We start from the raw sequence: 21,554 nt of genomic DNA on the forward strand, positions 1-21,554 counted from the left end.
AGATGAAAACTATCTGATGAACATGAGGGCCTTGCAAGGTAGGAACATACTAAATATAGTAATCCTTTTACTCATAATAAGAGAAAAATTAACATTACAATTTTTTTTTCAAGTAGTGACTGAACCATGAAAATGAGGTCAAGGACAATACAAATATGACAGACAGTAACTTCATAACATTAGCATCTATATACATAGTATGAACCATCCACTTCAGGTCATCCAGCTCCTTAAATATAAAGCTTTAAAGAATTTAGCTAACGTCAATGCTGCTGGATCACTATTCCTATGTTGAGCTTTCTGCCACAAGTAGCAGGCTCAACAAAATTTACAATATACATGTAAAGTGATCATGTTTATTGAGTAAGAGTAATAACTGGTTTAGCCAAGCAAACAAGACATGATGGGCTAAAGAGAAATAAAGTTATCATATAAAGCATTTTTATTCATAAAAAAAATTATTTGTATATAATTTGGAGAACTTAAAAGTTCTATAGAGCTTGTATTGATCAACAGATACATTTGATTTCACAACAATGAAGAAATATCCGACTAATATGAAGTCTAAATTGGTTATGACATTAAATACAGTATTTCTGCAAGCTATGGTCCATATTTTTATGTATAACATTTTAACTGTATTGGATAGAAGCATTTCAGTTTTTAACTATGCAATACAAGATATCTTTTTGAGATCAATATCTTAATCCAAAAAACATTCACAATTGATACGCATGTAGATCTTTCAAATATTTATTAGTAGAATAAGACTTGTATTTTCATTAAATGATTTACAGAACACATCTTTTTATTGCAACATTAAACATTTAAAAAACTAAAAAGTATCTATATACCCTGAAAAGCATTTAAGAATTCAATAACTAAAATAACTATCAGTAAAGTATTATATTTAATGTTACATATGTAAAGTCTACACACATTTTGAATAGATTAATAAAAAAATGTATATTTAGTAAACAAAAAAGTATCAAAGAAAATCATGTAGAATCACATTAATCATATAATAATGCCAGTCAAAAAATTAAAAAATATTTGTTCTATTTCTCAATACTGGAACTGTCATGTCCATCCAACTCATGGTTTAACAATCTAACTGAAAATAAATCAAGTTGCTCTATTAAATCAATAAGTTCATTCAATATATTAACATATAAACAAAAACATGTCAAACACTTTCATTTAAATTGTTTAAATAACCAAAATTAATTCAGAACATTTATAACCTATAATACTTATGTTTCAAATCTATTTTATATACTTTTAAAACAACAGAAGAAATCAACAGGTTGATTTTCTGGATTTTGTATGCAGAAAACATACTTTACAAAATGTATCTTGGTTACAGAAATCACTCAAGACTGATTTTTGTTTACAAAACAATTTTCACCATTACAATTTAGAACTTTAAATAGCAAAATCTGTAAGTTTTAAAACTGGAATGAATTACTAAAGTAACATAGAAATACAAATTACTAAAATCCTAAAATAAGATATTAATATCACTTTATTCATTAATTTATCTGACATATTTAAGGTTAAAGAATAAGGGCAAGTAAAGTAATCTGACACTAACAGTCGCAGTTGCTACTTAAGATTTGACTGTGGCAAAAACCATCCTATCACATTATACAATGTATAACCAAAACCAACTCCAGGATACCAGAAATGACAAATTAAAACAAAAAGGACTAGACTTTTGTTTAATATATTAGCTCAGTACACTTCTGAAGCAGATTGGCACCTTTACAATGTATGTTTATTTTAAACAGATTTTGTTTTTAATACGAATATCTTACTTGGTAGCCAATGATATAATTAGCATTATTTACAGTGGTGGATCCAGCAATTTTCATAAGTGGGGGCCCACTAACTGACCTAAGAGGGGGCCTGCTCCTGTCACGCGTCAGTGATTCCCTATATAAGCAACCAATTTTTTTCCCAAAAAGGGGGGCCCGGGCCCCCTGCCCCCCCCCTAAATCCGCCTCTGATTTATTTTGAAGTACAAATGTGATTTATTATATGCTTACATATACAGTATAGGTTAAAATCCATAGGTGCCTTTCATTTCTGATACTTTATTAATGTACTCCTTCTCTGCATCCTCCTTGGATTTACCTGAAATATTACAGTACACTCTATAAACAATAAGATAAATAAATGGGGAATTTGTCCATTGGGACACAGATGATGCCCTGCTAGCATATAACGTTATAAAGGGACATAACTCAGGAACTGTAAAAGTGAAGCTGCCAAAATTTGAACTTAAACTGAGTTTAGTGGTAATAAGTATTATACATACATATCATTAAATTTAGTTGAGACAAACATACGTTAAGAGAACAGAATCGGAAAATATTCAGCAATTTTTCAATTTGTAAAGGGGCATAACCCTAGAATGGTAATCCAAGTGCTTGTAAGCACTGAATGGTAAAAATTGCTTTAACTTATCAGTTCGTAGTAAAATTGAACCTTGCATTGTATAAAGCATTGGTTTTAGTTGATTCAACAACCATTCTGGACAAAGAAAGATAACTCCAAGAAGATTTTAAAAAAGCATTGATCATAGTTGAGATACAAATTTGTGCTATTAATGATTGAAGTCCTAACTATCACTTCATTATCAATAACATCAAGTACCTTTTTGTTTTTCCCATGCGTCCCATTTAGCCTTTCCTGTAAGATCTAGCATTCCTGGTCTTGCTGTAATAGATAAATGTTACATATATAAATAATTACAATTTTAGTGCATTTACTTTTCAATCTCAGTATGTTTGCCAATAGATGTAGCTTAAATGAACATTGGACAATTTATTTCAGAGGAACTCATTTGAATGTAGAAATTTGACAGTTCCAATCAAAATCTGTCACTTATGATGTATTTAAGCAACTCAAAACCTTGTTTGGTTGCAGGGTACATTTGGTGTGACATTACAGCAAGGTGGTCTGAGTACATCATCTACAGTTATCATCGCATACAGTTGCCTGTTTAAATAAGGCGTATATTATTAACATTGTATATTACCTGTATTAACATTGCCTACATTTGCCTGTTGAAATAACCATATATTAATATGAGGCAGACATTACCTGTAAATGGGGACGAAGTCTGTATGAATTATTTTTTTGTAACTTAAATATTTGTTAAACAAGAATGTGTCCTCAGTACACGAATGCCCCACTCGCACTCTCATTTTCTATGTTCAGTGGACTGTGAAATTGGGGTAAAATCTCTAATTTGGCATTAAAATTAGAAAGATCATATCATAGGGAACATGTGTACCAAGTTTGAAGTCGATTGGACTTCAACTTCATCAAAAACTACCTCGACCAAAAACTTTAACCTGAAGCGGGACAGACGGACGGACGGACGAAAGAACGGACGCACAGACCAGAAAACATAATGCCCCTCTACTATCCTAGGTGGGGCATAAAAAAGAAACGGAAATACCGTAACGTTTCCAATTTTGGTACTGTTGTTTGGGATTTTAGTTGTGACTTATTTAAAGTTATGTCGTCATATGCAATGTGAACAAAGAAATGCTATCATCAGGTAACGTTTTTTCATATCAAGGAATTATTAAAAATGAAATTGGTATTGCGTTCCTTCCTATTTTATACTAGACTGATAAATATATATTTTACTCAAAGTTTCATACAAACCAGACCGGAAAAAGGGAGTACATTGTAGATTTCTGCACAGATGCGGGAATTCAAAACATGACATAAAAAAATTTTGAGTTCATTAGTACAATGAAAATTTCTGGAAATTTTCCCGATTTTTTTTTTTTATCATTGATTTTTCTACTGTTATTGGAGACTTCGTCCCCATATTAACATTGTATATTACCTGTATTAACATCGCCTACAGTTGCCTGTTTAAATAAGCTGTATATTATTAACATTGTACATTACCTGTATTAACATCGCCTACATTTGCCTGTTTAAATAAGCCGTATATTATTAACATGTCATCATTGCTTGGTTTGGTTTTCAAATTCTTCACTTCCTCTGCTGCTTTATTGAATTCCTGAAGAAAGAAAAAAACATAAAGTTAAAAACTGTATTTAAACACTTTTTCCGGGAGTGTAAGCTTGAAGCCACAGATTGAAGTTTATAAAAAATATCTTTATAAAATGACTCTCCTATGATTGCATTTGAAACCTTTACTGGCCCCAGTTCATGGCAGTTATTTGTCCATGGGAGAGTATGACTAAGCAAATATGCATAACACAGTGTTTTGTAACTAGTCACATTGTACCTGAATATGTGTGAAAGCAAAGGAAGTGGCTATAGTCATGATAGTTGTTAATTTCTGTGTCATTTGATCACTCAGATTAATGTAAATGCAATAAATGCAATGAATAAACGAACAAATGAACATAAATTAAAGGAACGAAAGAATGAATGAATGAATGACAATATCATCAATTGTATTAGAGGTTAAAAAACTGAAATTACATTTCTGTGAAAACATCACAAAACATACTGTTTTATAGACATCAAATTTATGGATCAATATTCATAATGTACGCTTAAGGGGAATGTTTGTAGACAAAAATATGTCTGGAATAATATTCATAAGATAAGCTAGAGGGAAAAGTCTGAAGACAACACAATTAGAAAAAATCAACATGCATGTACATGTACATGTATGCTTGAGGGAAAATTCAAAACGCATCAAACTTTAAGAACATCATTTTGAACAAAATTGTTAATCTCATCCTCTATCTTACTCGACAATAAGTAACTAGCAATTACTTCACCAAATAATGATAGACAGTCATGGGTCTCACTAATTAGCAACAGGTAGCATCAAGAGGCTTCAAGAAGCAAGTTCTGATAAGTGCAATCTTATTAAAAACCGATCTCTCATCGCTCTCGTTTTCTGATATATGTCGCATGGGAGATCTAAAGAAACCTGCTTTGAGGTCACGAAGTTACGAATTTATAATATTATGCAAATGAGTTGACAACCTATTAATAAGCCAATCAAAAAAGTTTATGGATTATTTGGACTGATGATTTCTTCGTAAATAAAATGAGTTACATCCCTTTACCTCGCGATTAACTTTCACGATCGTTGAAGACTCATTTTCATTGGTCGAACAACATACCTGTCAACCTCTGAAAATGAAAAGTCAGGTCATGACCTGCATTGAGAAAAAAAATCTCAGGTCATAACGCGTACGACATTTTGCGGGCTCAATTGAAGAACAAAAATATGTTTACATATAATTTATATAGTCAATATGTATATGAAACAGTTAGAACATGTATACAAGTTTATTTCAGACTATTGTTATATTCCATAGTAGCAGACTTGGCATTCTTTAAAAGAACTGCACTTGGTTTCAGTTCATAGCAATGCAAATGTGTATTCATTTTACAAGAAAGAAGAGCACACAGTGTATCCTTATTAAAATCAGCCCTACACTCTGTAGCTATTTTCTTTACCTGTTTACTAAAGAAAATGCCCTCTCACTGTCTGCATTGCTGTTTGGCAAAACCAGTAATGTTTTAGCAAGTTTTGACAAAACAAAAAATCTTGGCTTGTTTTCAACTACCACTTTGTTATTTTCAACTGAAAGGGCCCTCTTTACTATTTGGGTGGTTTTAGTTTTTCCACAGGAATAACCTGAAGCTATTTCACAGCTCAGGTAAACAGTCCTACATTTTGACTTTTGGTTACATTGAAAAAGACCGATAAAACCGAAGGTCACATTACTTCTAAATACCGGAAACAATTCCGGTCAGAAATCCGGGTGAAACGGGTAATGTTAGAAATTCCCGGGACCCGCCGGGTAAAGAAAAACTCCCGGGTGAGAGGTGAAAATAACGGGTGTCACCCGCAAAAAACGGGTGAGTTGACAGGTATGGAACAAGACACACCTACGATGTCACTCACATGTGACCTCAAAGTGGGTTTCGTTAGATCTCCCAAGAGTCATATTAGAAACAGGAGTGAGAGATCGGTTTTTAATTAGATTGTGATAAGTGTTAAGAAAACTAATTCAGCAAATAGAAAATTAATGTAGAGTCACGATATCTAAATAATGGTTATTTGAAATAAATAGATATATGTAATCATGGTAATTGTAAATATTTATTTTCTCTGTAACTTTGACATGTAGTTTTGTGAAAATAAAATTCATTCACTCACGAATAACATTATTAAGCTTATCTACAGAGCCAAAATTGACCGTTTGACACCTGAAGGTACAGCCTTATAGGAATTCCAATCCTCATGTACATGTAGACACAGGCCCTGGTTTTGAAAAATGCAACCCTCCCCTTTTCTTGTCAATGACAATGACAATTATATGGACGATAAGCAACTAACAATCAATCAATCCTGTCAATAAAATGTTGTATCCCCCTACACACATTAAAAATGTCTTCAATAGTGAGAACCCTGCATAATTTACACCGACATTCAGAAGTTGCTGGGCGCGGTTTCAACCGCAAGACACTTTTTTTTTCGAGAAGTGTATCATTATTTCGCTAAGCACAGTACAATAGAAATTAATTGATACTCACCGCAGACATTTTCTTGGCTGAATATTTCTGTACGTTTTTCACTTAAGGTTATCAGGATCGGTTTTATAATCAATAGGCACGCGTTTTCGTTACCAAAGTCCACACACGGAAGCCGGAAATTGTCAAGGACATATAATATTACATCAAGTTCGGAAAGAATAGTACAGCCTGCGGATTATACATGTATTATGTACATGTACTGTAGTTCTTATCGGTATGTACCGAAATTGGTAAAGCTGAGTCATATCCTAGTGGGTCTCATTGGGGTCTAAGCGTGATACGGGATTGCCGATTTTTCGTAAGCGTGAAACGTGAAAGTCAAGTTATTGTGTCGTGAAAACGGGAAATGAGGTCTTGCGGGACCCGGGAAATGACAAAAAAACGAGAATTGCTTACGCACATAGTGTAAGCGGGATACGGGAATCTAACAAAACAGTAAGCGGGATCCAGAATCGGAACCCCCCAATGAGACCCCCATCCTAGGCAGACTTTACCTTAAATTTGAAATGTCTTAGCAGGGCAGATTTACCAGCCTGCATCGTAAATTACTAATGGGGTTAATCATTCTGTCAAATTACATTTTTAAAATAGGGCCTAATCAAGGATTTGTATAGTCAAGGACATAGTTACAAATCCTTGGTCTCACCAGGAACATATATATGTTAGATCAGAGACATATGTGCTAGCGTGTATTTATTCACGATTGAATAAATACCGTTATGATTTTGTAATGTATATTTTATTTCCGATTTGAATTTGCTTTTAATAAAGATGATTACGGATTGTAATTAATTATGAGTGGTGCTATTCGTATTTTATATTCACGGACTTTGACGATTGACTAGTTCGGCCTTGATTGTTACTCACTTCTACTATTCTGATGGTCAGTGTTTTACGCTTGATTTGACCGCACACTTTCTGCTATTTCATTGGTTATATATCTTTTGGCGGTTTATTTCTATTCAGCATATATGGAAGTGTGGACAAGAAAGAAGAGCTTTTAGCTGAGTTTTATGGTTCAAGACAACGACCAACAGAAAGTGTAACAGTCTGGAGTTGTAGACGTTGTAGACTGGAAGGAATTATTGGAAAAGCAGTTGATAGAGGACTTGTACAGAGACAAGATGTTGATAACATGCTTCATGCAATGATTTGGACAGGATTAAAACCACACTTGAAGGATATTTCAGGACATAAATATGATACCATTGGAGATTTTGATGGACTACGTGTAGCTTTAAGGCAGATAGAGAGCGATCATAGCAGCAGAAGTGAAACACTACCAGCAGAGACCAAGACACACATAAACAAGGCTATAACAACCCAACCTGAAGACGAAGGTCTACAGGAGATCAAAGGTTTGATTAATCAGATACATACCAGACTGGATTGTAATGATAAAAGATGGGAGCAAGCACCATGGAACCATCAGGAACAACATACACAACCCCCACAATTTCAACCACCAAATCAGTCGAGACAATGGCAGCAGCCCAATCAGTCATCACCATGGCAACAGCAACCACAGTTTGGACTACAACAACAAAATAGAGGAGGATATAGAGGTAGAGGAGGAAATTCAAATAGAGGTAGAGGACAGAACAACTACAGAGGAGGAAGAGATAATCCAGATAGAGATTACCAATGCTGGAGATGTGGACAGACAGGACATCTGAAGATAGGATGCAAAGTTAGAATGGATCATAGTCAGCAACATTTAAACTCCAACAAGCCTATGCAGGGGGAACGTCCATAGGTTTAGAGAACAGCAAGATTCCCAAAGTCAGTCGGGTAAAGACACCACCAGGACTCTTTGGTCAGCCAACAGAAGTAAAGATGAACATAAATGGTATGGAAACATCAACCTTATTAGATACCGGCTCAACAGTGTCAACAGTCAGCCAATCTTTCTTCAACCAGTATATACAGACACCATTAATGGACATAACAACCTTGCTAGATATAGAGTGTGCAGATGGGCAACAGTTACCATACCTTGGCTATACTGAAACTTGCATACAGATACCAGGTCACCATCAGGAATACCCATGTATACTCCTAGTTATACCAGACAGTAGATACAACAAACAGGTACCGCTGCTACTAGGAACAAACATGCTTTCAACCATCATAGATACACTTAAGGTAAGTATAGGAGCTAGATTTTTACAGGAAAGCAGCTTGACTACACCATGGTACCTAGCGTTAAGATGCATCATACTTAGAGAGAAACAACTTACAAAGAACAGCAACCGTCTTGGAATTATCAGAAGTGGTGAGATCAAGTCTGTACATACATCACATTAACCGGCTACTTAGACAAAGAAATACCATATCATGATTCACCAGCAATGTTACAGTCGTCTTTACTTGCAAAAAATCACGAGGACGTAGACATCGAACCAACATTAATCAGCTACCAACACAGAAAGAATGGGCCAGTGAAGATACGCATTTCCAACATAACTACCAGAACTGTAAGTATACCACCTAGAGCCATAATATGTGAGATCCAACCAGTTACCATCGAACCATCGCAACCAACAACACAAGATGATGAAAAGGTAAGTATTATGGAGAAGATGGAATTCACCAAAAGTAATCTCACGGATGAACAATTTGAGGAAGGACGTACACTTATCCGTTCGTACATGGACATCTTTTCCAAGAGGGATGATGATGTAGGTCACACCGACACGGTGCAGCATAGAATCGACCTTCTTGAAGATAAACCGTTTAAAGAGAGATACCGCCACATACCACCAACAGCATATGACGAGGTACGGGCACATTTGAGGCAGTTACTGGATATGGGGATTATTAGACCATCACACAGTCCTTTTGCTTCCAATGTGGTATTAGTGAGGAAGAAAGACTCCAGCCTGCGCCTGTGTGTAGACTACAGAAAGCTAAACAACGCTACGAAAAAAGATAGTTATGCACTTCCAAGAATAGATGAACTTCTGGATTGTCTGGCAGGATCGACGTACTATTCGGTCGTAGATATGAAATCAGGGTACCATCAGATTGAGATCTATGAGCCACACAAAGAAAGAACAGCCTTTACAGTCGGTCCATTGGGTTTTTATGAGTATAACAGGATGCCGTTTGGTTTAACCAACAGTCCAGCCACTTACCAGAGAATGATGGAGGACTGCTGAGCCGACTACAATCTGAGGATATGCTGTGTTTTCATAGACGACGTTATCATTTTTGGGAAGACGTATGAGGAGCATTTAGAGAACCTCAGGCTAGTGATGGAGAGAATAAGGCAAGTCAACTTAAAGCTAGCGCCAAAGAAGTGTTCCTTCTTTAAGAGACGGGTGAAGTTTGTTGGTCATATAGTTTCAGAGGCAGGAAAAGAGATAGACCCAGAGAAGACAGACAAAGTAACTACTTGGCCGAAACCAACATCGCCAGAGGATGTCAGACGATTTCTTGGGTTTGTAGGCTACTACAGAAGATTCATCAAGAATTTCAGCCAGATTAGTAGACCTCTCACTGATTTGATGCCATCACCAACAGGTAAGAAAGGAAGCAAAGGAAAGACCAAGAAACAGATAGCATGGAACTGGGGACCAGATCAAGAGACAGCCTTTGCCACCTTGAAGCGACTACTTACATCAGCACCTATTTTAGGATATGCCGATTATACTCTACCGTTTGAGTTACAAACGGATGCTTCGGGGATTGGACTAGGAGCAGTCTTATATCAGGAACAGAAAGGTGAAAAGCGAGTTATTAGCTATGCTAGCAGGGGTCTGACGAAAGCGGAAAAGAACTACCCGCCACATAAATTGGAGTTTTTGGCATTGAAGTGGGCTATTACAGATAAGTTTAAAGATTACCTGTTTGGACAACAATTTACGGTATGGACAGATAACAATCCACTCACATATGTTCTGACAACAGCAAAACTGGATGCTACAGGTCACCGATGGTTAGCAGACTTAGCCAGCTATCACTTCAACATCAAGTACCGCCCTGGAAGAACAAACACAGATGCAGATGGACTCAGCCGGCTACCAGTTTCTGAAAATCGACTAGACATCAACATTGATTCCGTACGTGCCATCTGTGATGCAGTTGTACCAACACCTTTTGCAGAATGTTTAGCCATTAACCCCAACTTAGTTCAGGACGAAGAGAACAATGTGTTAGATGGGCCATCAGCCACTGACATCATAGATTGGAAGAAAGCCCAACAACAGGACAAGATGATAACACGTTGGATAGAGATGGTAGAAAAACAGCAGAAACCTGACAAAGGAGAACCCATATTGAAGAGACAATTTAACCACCTACAGATTATTGATGATATTCTATACAGAGTAGTTAATACTGAAGATGAAGTGAAGAAACAACTTGTATTACCATCACAACTTATCACCACCATTTTACAAAGATACCACAATGATATAGGACACCAGGGAAAAGATAGGACTCTATCACTACTCAGGGACCGCTTTTATTGGCCAGGTATGGCGAAAGATGTAGAGGAATGGCTTTCACACTGTGGCAGATGTTTACGGAGGAAAACCATCCCTAATCACAGAGCACCTCTGGTAAGTATTCAGACCACGGCACCGTTACAGCTTGTATGCGTGGATTATCTAACCCTGGAACCATCGAAGGGAGGACAACAGTATGTCTTAGTAATTACAGACCATTTCACCAGGTTTGCACAAGCTATACCAACAAGGAATATGACAGCAAGAACAACAGCTGAAGCACTGTATAACCACTACATTGTTCACTATGGACTTCCCGAAAGACTTCACTCAGACCAGGGAGCACAATTTGAGTCTAAGCTTATTAAGGAACTCTGTACGTTAACAGGAATGGTAAAATCCCGCACCACCAGTTATCACCCACAAGGAAATGGACAATGCGAGAGGTTTAACCGGACATTAATGAGTATGCTTGGAACCCTGGAGGTTGAACAGAAGAGAGACTGGAAGGCTTATGTTGGACCATTGGTATATTGCTACAACAGTACCAGACACGATTCAACAGGCTATTCACCATACTTTTTGATGTTTGGGAGGAATCCGAGATTACCAGTAGATATTGCTTTTGGTTTAAGGAAGGAAGCAAAGAGTCAAGACTATATCAACAACCTCAAAGATAGACTAGAGTATGCACACAAGGCTGCAGCAAAAATGTCGAAGAAATCTCAGTTGAAACAGAAAGGAGGTTATGATACTAAGGTACGTGGTGCAACTATACAGAAGGGAGACAGAGTACTGGTACGAATCAACGCATTTGAAGGACGACATAAGCTATCTGACAAATGGGAAAAGGATTCTTACCGTGTTCTTGATCAACCAAATAAAGACATTCCAGTTTATACAGTGCAAAAAGAACATGGTGGTGGAAAGAAGTGAAATTTGCACAGGAACCATTTACTACCTGTAGGATTCATCACGGAAACACATGAGCATAATGAAGAGAACAAACCAGTACAGACACTAAGAAAAAGAAAGCCAACAAAAGTACCACCTACAATGATACCCGATAGACCAGTACCAATTCAGGACTACAGACAGAATGAATCTTCTGATGAGGAGTCAGTTGAATTGGTCATTATACATTCAGATGCTGATGATGACAGTAACCCATCCGTTACAGATTTAACATCGCAGCAAGGAGAGCAAAATGAGGTAATAGAGACAGAAGCTTCAGGATCTGATGGGGACGCCCTTTCTCAGGCTGATTCAGTTACGACAGTTGATGAGACAGATTCCGAAGAAGAACAGGGAAGCGCTTTAGATAGTGGAAATGACATAGAACAGCAGGAGAATCCACCTGAAGACAGTTCGTCGTCATCTTCTCAGACTATTAGACGGTCTACCAGGGAAAGAAGAAAACCAGCTTGGATGCGGTCAGGTAATTATGATACATCGCATTCAGCTAGTTTGGTAACAGAAAAGGATTGGTACCAGAGGATCCAGTGTATTACGTCATTAGCAGGAACCAACTTATTTGGAGATCTACAAACAGAAGCAGCAAAGACGATTTTAGCTATTGTGAAAACTCCACAGAGCAAATGACGGGACATCATTTCAGATCAGGGAGGATTATGTGCTAGCGTGTATTTATTCACGATTGAATAAATACCGTTATGATTTTGTAATGTATATTTTATTTCCGATTTGAATTTGCTTTTAATAAAGATGATTACGGATTGTAATTAATTATGAGTGGTGCTATTCGTATTTTATATTCACGGACTTTGACGATTGACTAGTTCGGCCTTGATTGTTACTCACTTCTACTATTCTGATGGTCAGTGTTTTACGCTTGATTTGACCGCACACTTTCTGCTATTTCATTGGTTATATATCTTTTGGCGGTTTATTTCTATTCAGTCTATATTTAATTGTGGATTGATGTTCAAACCGAACAGACGTCTCATATACTTTATTTGCTGTTTCATATTTTGTACTATTTGTATTGGAGGAATTCCACGATTGTTTCAGGTCAGTTTGCTTACTTATCTCTTTAGATATTCTGTCTTTATCTTACTTTCATTGTAATTTTATTACCGGATTAAACAGTATTTCACGCATGAGTAACTTTCCATTTTAGCATGAATTTGTAGTAAGAATGTGTATCGTGTGATTGGTGAATGAATGTTGTAAACTATTTAAAAGGTTAACGTAACTTTTATAACAGGCACATTATTGATTTACATTTGAGCTACATAATTTAAGCCTGGAAATAAATAGAGTAAATATAAACGTATTGAATGCCGAATATTTGAGCAGAATGAGTCCGAGAGTAAATGAGTAAAATGTTAACTTGATAAATACTTTTCAGAGTCTTTATAATATTTTTGTCTCCGATAGATAGATTTTAAGTACTTTATAAGTCTGTGCATAGTAACTATAATTTAGTATTTGTTATACAGGTATTTGACAGAGTTCTGCATATGATGTAGATATACGTAGAGGCATAACCTTTGTACCTCATACGAGGTAAGAATGAGTGTTCGTTTGTAGTTGCTTATTATTTTATTAGCTTAGTTATTTTGCTTTGTTTAGCTTAGCTTAGCTTTATTAGTTAACTGCTTTTTGGTATTGGCTTAATTAATGCTTATTTTGCTTAGACTGTTTGTTTATAGTTTTAACGGCTAATTCGTATATTATAATGCTTTGTTAAATGAGAAACTATTTTCTATTTTGCTTTTCTGACAAGTTAAATTCTGTTTCGGATGTCACAGAAAGTTATATTTTGATTAGATAAGGTTAATTGCACATTTTGGTAATTTCATGAACTGTGACGTATTTTACAGTAAATTGGTTAATTATTTTGAGTACACATGTACATATTACGTAAATTTATCAGATTGATATAATACATGTTTTAAAAGAATTGATTTATATACATTGTTATTAAATGTAATATTATATTACAGGGTTTCTTTTGATGCTTCATTGAATAATAAAACTATCCAGAACCCTATACAGTCTACTATTTATTCATGCATGCCCAGATAGTGCGACTACACATATAATACATTAGATATACCCGAGACATATATTAATACATATGTCTCTGGATATACTATTCCCAGGTCTCACTATACAAATCCTTGGCCTAATCAACGGTAATATGACTTTTTGTAAAGAAAATGATGAGGAAAATGATGAACTTTTGGGAGTTACTATATAAAATCGAGATTAAAATTTTATAATTAATTTATCTGAAATATGTAGAAATTCTAATTTAAAGTCCGAAAGTATTTGATCACATTTGAAGAAATTATCCTGCTGAAATTTATTTCTTTTTAAAGTTTCTATTTATCTATTATAGTTTTCAAGATAATGGACTTTCAAAAATGAAAAACATACCATTAAAGGGAAATGATTCCAATAACGAAACGACTGGCTCGTGAAAGATCTTGGATGGCCAAGTTAATATGCTGTTTTTCGATTTCTTTCCAATTTCGCGGATTAGCCTGTGATATTTACAGAGAATATTTATATAACTTGTCAAATGGGTCCATGCTAAGTCAACACAAAAGACACCGTGTCTTGTTGACTTTTTTGTCTTTATATTGTAAAAGTTCATCTCTGCTGGTGGTGTTAGCACGAGAGAAACCTTTATCAATGTCTTTTCTTTTGTAGCCCCGATGTTTTAGTCAGTGATCGCGAAGTGTTTGTAGTCGCCTGTTTGCAGTATCGTTGCGGTTGAACAAATCCGTTTTATTCGTATGGCCTGGCTATATGGAATGCTCTTGGTGCAATATTTAAGATGACAACTCAAAGGAAAAACTGATACTTATGTTTGTCTGTGGGCTTGCAATACATCGGATATGTAAATATGATTCCATTCTTCACTTGCATTGCAGTGTCGAGAAATGTAACTAATCTTAGAGTCGTGGCAGGCCCGGGCGGATCCAGCCATTTTAAAAAGGGGGGTTCCCAACCCAGAGTAAATGCTCCCATTCAAATGCATTGATCGTCTAAAAAAGGGGGTTCCAACCCCCGGACCCCCCCCCCCCACCTTTTTGGATCCGCCAATGCATGGATTTTATTACTGAACTTTACTGAGGGATGAGCATCGTTGGCACGTTGAATGAACAAAAGTTCTTGTTCAGTATCATTCCACTTCGTGTCAATATTGTCAATGAATCAGAACCTAGAGAGGTTGATAAAGAGAAGAATAGAGTGCTAGTATTCGCTGATCTAATTTTTAACTTTGTCAACTCTATTTTCTTGTAATTATACCAGTCATATTTAATTGCCGGGCTCTTTTCATTTGAGAGGAATGAACAAGTACGCCGTCACGTTCAATTATTTAACTCCTTTAACAAAATTTATTACATGTTTTATATAGATAAAAAATGTTTTGTATTTTTATTGAGCTGTCCTTTTTTATGTAAAAGTCTCTCATAACTCTTTTGAGAGTGGCTCTCGAATGTTTTTAAGATTGTTTTGTACTTTTAATTAAAACATGTTGTATATATTGTATTCATGTTTGTATTGTACATGTAGAGAGGTGAGACTATAATAAAATATTTGATTTGATTTGTATTATAATTTGTTTTAATCATTATCAAAGCAGCCTCTGTTGTAATTAACTCTACTGTTGTCAAATTTGAAATTTTATACCAGGCAGCGTTGTTCGGTTAGTGCTGTTTATCGGAAATTATTTCCATGCTATCTGAACTTTTGTCATCTGTGAAATATCAGAATTGTACATGTTGTACACATTACTACTTTTATTTGAAGCATATCTTTGCAGTCTCTGTTGTAAATAGCTGTATAATATATTTTGAAATTTAACTGAGATAAGTACAAGCGTCGTTGTGTTCGGTTTTAACTGTTTTGTTGGATAAATTTCAAGATTATAATAGTGCAATCAGAATAGATTGATATGATTCATTTTACAAGACAACACAACACAACACAATATCTTATAGGGAGAGATCCGTTTGCGCCAAAAATGCGTCCTTTTGCGCCACAACTTTTTTTCTCAAATGCTACGTTTGCGCCACATGTTTTAAAATTACATGGTATCATTTGCGCCAAAAATAAATCATACGATTGCGCAAATTAGAAGAAAAATGACTTCCTTCCTCCTTTATTCGGACTTGGAATCGGCAGTTTACACGGCAAATATTTCCTTTTCTGAAACATACTTTCTTCTGATTGCTGCTGCATGGGTACTTCCCAATTCAATGTATGTAGTAGCTTGTAACTTCACTTTATTGTCCAAAAACACAACTATTGAAGGTTGAATTCATAAAACAGTTTATAATAATTCCTAATAATAACAAAGCCCATACGCATGGTGGGAACAAAGCACTGTGTCATCAACATATATGGCTAAAACATACTCAGCAAAATAACGCATCTTTTTTCTTCTCTTTTGGCATATCTTTATCACTGAATATTCAGCAAAGCAATTAGTTTTACTCTCTCTCTGTACATTGACTGTCTAATGAATTTTAAGTCATTTCTCTCCAGATGCTCATCTTCATGGTGAAATATCTCCGAACATATGTTACTTTTTAAGCCAAAAATAAGAATAAATATATTTTAACATTAAAATTATGATAGATATGTGTACAGGTACATTGGCGCAAATGAGTTCCGAATATTGGCGCAATTGATACATTTGGAAAATAAAATTTGGCGCAAATGATACCCATGCCAAGAAATTGCCTCCGTTGAAATTCTGCAAACACCCCATAGAGCAAATTCCATGGATGATTAATATTGACCATTTGGTATATGGCCGTGTTCTAAGCAACACGTACATGAAGGTCATAAATTAATTTCTTGAATGAAATCAAATCTTTAGCTACTAATGACTGCCGTAGGAGGTCGACTGGAATTTTTAGCGAGGATTTCTTGGCATGCCCTGAAAAACAGTAATTGGCGCAAAAGGACTGCTGCCATTTTATATAAGTCGTGAGACTCTTCACTATATATATAACCAGAGACATATGTCTCTGATAAAACACACAAGAGCTACTCTAAAAAGAGTTACGAGAGACTATCTAAAATGTATATACATTATTACATCAAGGACTTCATATAACTTCCTTGATTATACTGATAATACTATTGAAGGATATCTGTTATCCGAAATATTTATCTATTTATATTATTCAATTGTTTGTTATTGGTGTTGTTTTGTACACTTTTTATGGGTTTATACAATTTATTTATTGTGTACATGTATCGTTGCTCGTACGATCCAGCGCCCACGTCACGGGGAAAGATCGTTGACTAATATTCAGACGTTTTATATATTGTATGAATCGGAGCAGGAACACCTCATCAGAGGTAATAGTTTACACTCAGGTCTATTGTTATACTCCGGTTTCGATTTCTGAAACAACTGATTTTGGCCACAGGGTGTGACTAGCGGGGTTTCTGTGAACCCCTGCTTCTACATCCCGAAAGCGCAGTCCATTGTCATTTTTAATAACAATAGAAATTGACAATTTTTAAAATAGCATGAGCATAAGGAAATACTAAAGGTGTTCACTACAAGTTGTTTCAAGATATTAAAAAATACATATTAGGTAACTGATTCATTAAGCATCTATTTAAAAACAAGAATAGATCCTTTAAATACTCCTTTGATTCAAGGTAAAAATTTTGAAATCCAGTGACATGTCTCAATTTTAAAGCATTGATCTTTAAAAAAAGGGGGATTCTAACTCCCGGACCGTACCGTTCCCCCTCCTATATGCCCTTGATTGCCCCCAAAAAGTGGCGGGTCAAAAAAAGGGAGGGGGTCCGGGGGTTGGAGTTGGACCCCCTTTTTGTTCAACCATAAATGCAATTGAATGGGGATATATATATGGTTTGACATCCCCTTTTTTACTCTTGGTTGGAAACCCTTTATAACTTATGAAATGGCTGGGAAAATTGCTGGATCTGCCCCTGTGTTTAGCGTGTCCGGTTATCGTGTTTCTAACCCAATATCCATCAGTATGTCCGAATGTGAATTATTTTTTTCTTGACAAGAAAAGGGGGGGGGGGGGGGGGGGGGTGCGATATAAAACCGTAACATATAAAATATATTAATCATAACCTTCATTATACTGAGACAGGGCAGTACTTTGGGTTATAATATTGCTGTTTTTTTCTCTTCTGCAAAATCCAACGTTCGCCTCAAAATGCCGTCTGCCTTATACCTGTCCATATTAAGAGCAATTCTCTGTAACCACCAACCTTTTTATATAGGGGGTCCGGCACGCATAGTCACCGATTTTCATGAAACTTAGCCAAAACATGTGATCATGTAAAAAAGTAAGAAAAATGCCCACCCAAATGTTGCTAGGTCATGGTTGCCATGGCAACCAAGTGAATGAGATTTCCCGCAAATTTTGAGGAATTTAGCATCGAAAAAACAACTACTTTGCAGTCATTCGTAATCAAAACTAGGTTTTATTTAATGATATTTGTAAATATTTTTTAGAAACATGAAACTTAACAAACAAAATAGCAATGTCACATATACAAAAATATTAGGGCTGAATATTGTCACAACTGCAGAAGCAGAGGTCATTTTTCAATATAGTTCAGAATACAAATTTTACACATTTTGTATGAAGACAAAAATTAGATTTTTTTTTTATAAAAAACACATGTCTTATCCGGAAAAGTAAATAATATAGCCAATTTAATTTCATGAGACTGATTACACATATATACAAAAGTTTAAAAGATGTTGTCTGCATACCCTGACATTTGTAAATAAAGGCAACAGCACGGGTGTCATTCGGTTTAACGAGAGAAATGATCGTGAAAGAATATCTAACGGTGGTCAAGTATTGCGAGACGACCGTGAAAGCTCTGGTAACCGATCGTGAAAAAATGTAATCGAGAAGACGTATGAAAGGTCATTAAATAATGCAATTTAATTAATTACACAGACAAATTTACAACAAAATAAAACTGTCTGTCAAAATGGTTCAACATTATGATCAGTATGTGAGAAAATCCAGTTTTAAAAGAAAACAAAGTGTTTACAAAAAAACAAAAGGCAGATTGCTTCTCGAAATTTCAATGACATAAATAATGTAAACAAACACGATTTTTTTCACAAATTCAAATAAAATAAACGGCTACTTTTATCCGAATAAGGGCATTCTATTTGAATGAATCAAATGGTTCTTATAGTTATTTTGTATAAGCATAATCTGAAACTTGGTAAAAAAAGAAATATTTACACAAAATTGATTTTTCGGATCGTGAAAGATCACGTACCGCTTTATGAAGATCGTGAAAAGGATCGTGAAAGATGTGCTGCTACGGAGACGTTCAAATTATTCTTCAATTATATGATAATTAATATTTGTTATTGGTATTGAGAAAAACTAGATTGACCAAGATCCTCAATAAATTTAAGCATTTCAAAGTATCAATATTTTCACCTGACCTCGACTTTTCCTTATTTCATAGATGAAGATTTAGTTTTGTGGTCAAGTCCGTATCGCGGATTTGTTAAGCTTTAGGATAAGTGTCTGTTGTTATGATTGTAAGGTGTACATTTTCGGCTTCTGCGAGGTTTCAAATAACATTGACCTCATTATTATGCATCATTTGGCAATGTTGTCTTTATGTTGTTTGGCCTTTTGCTTATATACATTGTATCTATATGCTATAGCGCCACGATATTTGGTGTATAGTGTACATGTTTGTCTGCATGTTTCATAACTGATGTTAATTGTATTTGATATATTGACTGATAGTAAGATGTCTTTGCCTGGCTGTCGGTCAGGGTTCATATACTTTCGACCTTATGTTCCGAATTAATTGGCCAAACATAACTTTTACATTTGTCAGTTTCTAAGATACTGTAAGGATCGGAACACCAATATCTTGTGTACGGGATGTTTGTAGAGATCTGTATACAAGATGGTTCGTCGGACCTTGACCTCTTTTTATGAACCATTCACAATCTTAAGCGTTTTTGACACTTCTAGTAAAACCCTTAATATTACAGACGTAATTCTGGTATTCTTTAGTCTGTAGTATATAGTTATCTCATGGGAAATCAATCCACATCTGCTACGTTGTATGTAAAGATACATAGAACTTAAGAAAGTACTGTTGCACAAAATGTTGGTTATCGTTCAATCTCAAATTGTTCAGAAAGATGCTGTTTTTGCTATAAGAATTTGATTGATGATTAAGATTTTGGTTTAAACGTTGCATACCCATATTATTGGCTAAATAGTGGCGGTCTGTCTGAAATGTACTAGACGGAATCTCAGAACTGAATTATTCACACTGATTTAGACACGTTTTTGTTCAAGGACGTATAACTAACATAATCTAATATACGTCCTTGGTTTTTTTTTAACTTTCGAGGTAAAGTGTTGAATTATAAAAAAAGATAATAGCTTTAATGTTCATTATCAAAATAGTTACAGGCTTCAAACAGTTGCAGGTATGTCAAATGGTAAAAGAAATATTGATTTCTGATTACTAGTATTAAGTCTGGTCACGCATTATCTTTCACGATCAAGTTTGATGATAATTCAACAAAATTCAAGGTTTTCATAAACAGATTAACACTTTTAAGGGAATAGCATACTTTTATTTTACTGTACTATCAGATACACCAAAGATTAGATTTCAAATATATCATGATATATTGAAATATGACCATTATAGGTACATATAGTGTGTTTTTTTTAAATTAATTTCATAGACATGCATTGTGCCTTTTGTGTTTTTTCATAAAGTACTCCATATTTTCTTTATTTTATTGCACAGTAATGTTGAGGAAGTTGAACCATTTTGACAGACATATTTTTTTTGTTTTTTGTTAGGACTGTTATTGTGAAAATAGTTGTATAAAGTTCGAGATTGCATGTTCGTTTCGTAAGTGCGTCACGTTTTGCGATGTGGGTTCGAGATTGCATGTTCGTTTCGTAAGTGTGTCACTTTTTGCAATGTGGTGATGGAAAATGTTCGTTAATGTTTTGCAGTTTGCAATAATATATTATTTGTTTGTGTCTCTGTGTGGTGAGTGTTCTTACCTATGTTTGAGATGTATTTCTGTCACGTAGTGTTGTCATTCAAGATTCTTAACACAGTCGTATCAGCGGGAGGTTTGGCTAGTCATAAAACCAGTTCAACCCACCATTTTTCTTTAAAAAATGTCCTGTAACAAGTCAGGAATATGACAGGTGTTATCAAATAGTTTGTTTCTATGAATGTTGGCGTATGTTTTCGTTGCAGTTCAGTGTTGCTGTTGTTCTTGTTGTTTCCTCTTAACAGTTGATGCGTTTCCTTTGGTATTAGTCTGCAACCCGGATTTGTTTTCCTCAATCGATTTATGACTTTTAAACACTGGTATACTACTATTGCCTTTATAAATTCACCCCATAATTGTTACAGAATGGCATATATATTTATGCATACATGGAACATTGCTTACTATGTAACACCATCTAGGTTTCCTCACATATTTGCTGTTAACCAATTGACCCAATACTTTCCCTGATGAAGATGTCT

The 21,554-nt window shown here is 35.2% G+C and overlaps 1 protein-coding gene across 2 annotated transcripts; it reads right to left on the bottom strand.

Annotated features, from left to right (window-relative positions):
* Positions 1-342: 342 nt before the first annotated feature.
* LOC139513303 (acyl-CoA-binding protein-like) lies at positions 343-6,807 on the bottom strand. Of its 2 annotated transcripts, none has more exons than XM_071301668.1 (5): positions 6,559-6,807; positions 3,934-4,048; positions 2,659-2,721; positions 2,049-2,136; positions 343-1,114 (listed from the first exon to the last, which is right to left on the bottom strand). In XM_071301668.1, the coding sequence occupies exons 1-4, from the start codon at positions 6,565-6,567 to the stop codon at positions 2,063-2,065; spliced, it is 261 nt and encodes an 86-aa protein (XP_071157769.1). In that variant the 5' UTR covers positions 6,568-6,807; the 3' UTR covers positions 343-1,114; positions 2,049-2,062. The 2 variants fall into 2 exon arrangements, with proteins under 2 accessions (XP_071157769.1, XP_071157770.1); XM_071301669.1 differs by having other exon boundaries at positions 2,055-2,136; positions 6,559-6,775.
* Positions 6,808-21,554: the final 14,747 nt, after the last annotated feature.

Source organism: Mytilus edulis, chromosome 2 (genome assembly GCF_963676685.1).
Source record: "Mytilus edulis chromosome 2, xbMytEdul2.2, whole genome shotgun sequence".
Classification (NCBI taxonomy): domain Eukaryota; kingdom Metazoa; phylum Mollusca; class Bivalvia; order Mytilida; family Mytilidae; genus Mytilus; species Mytilus edulis.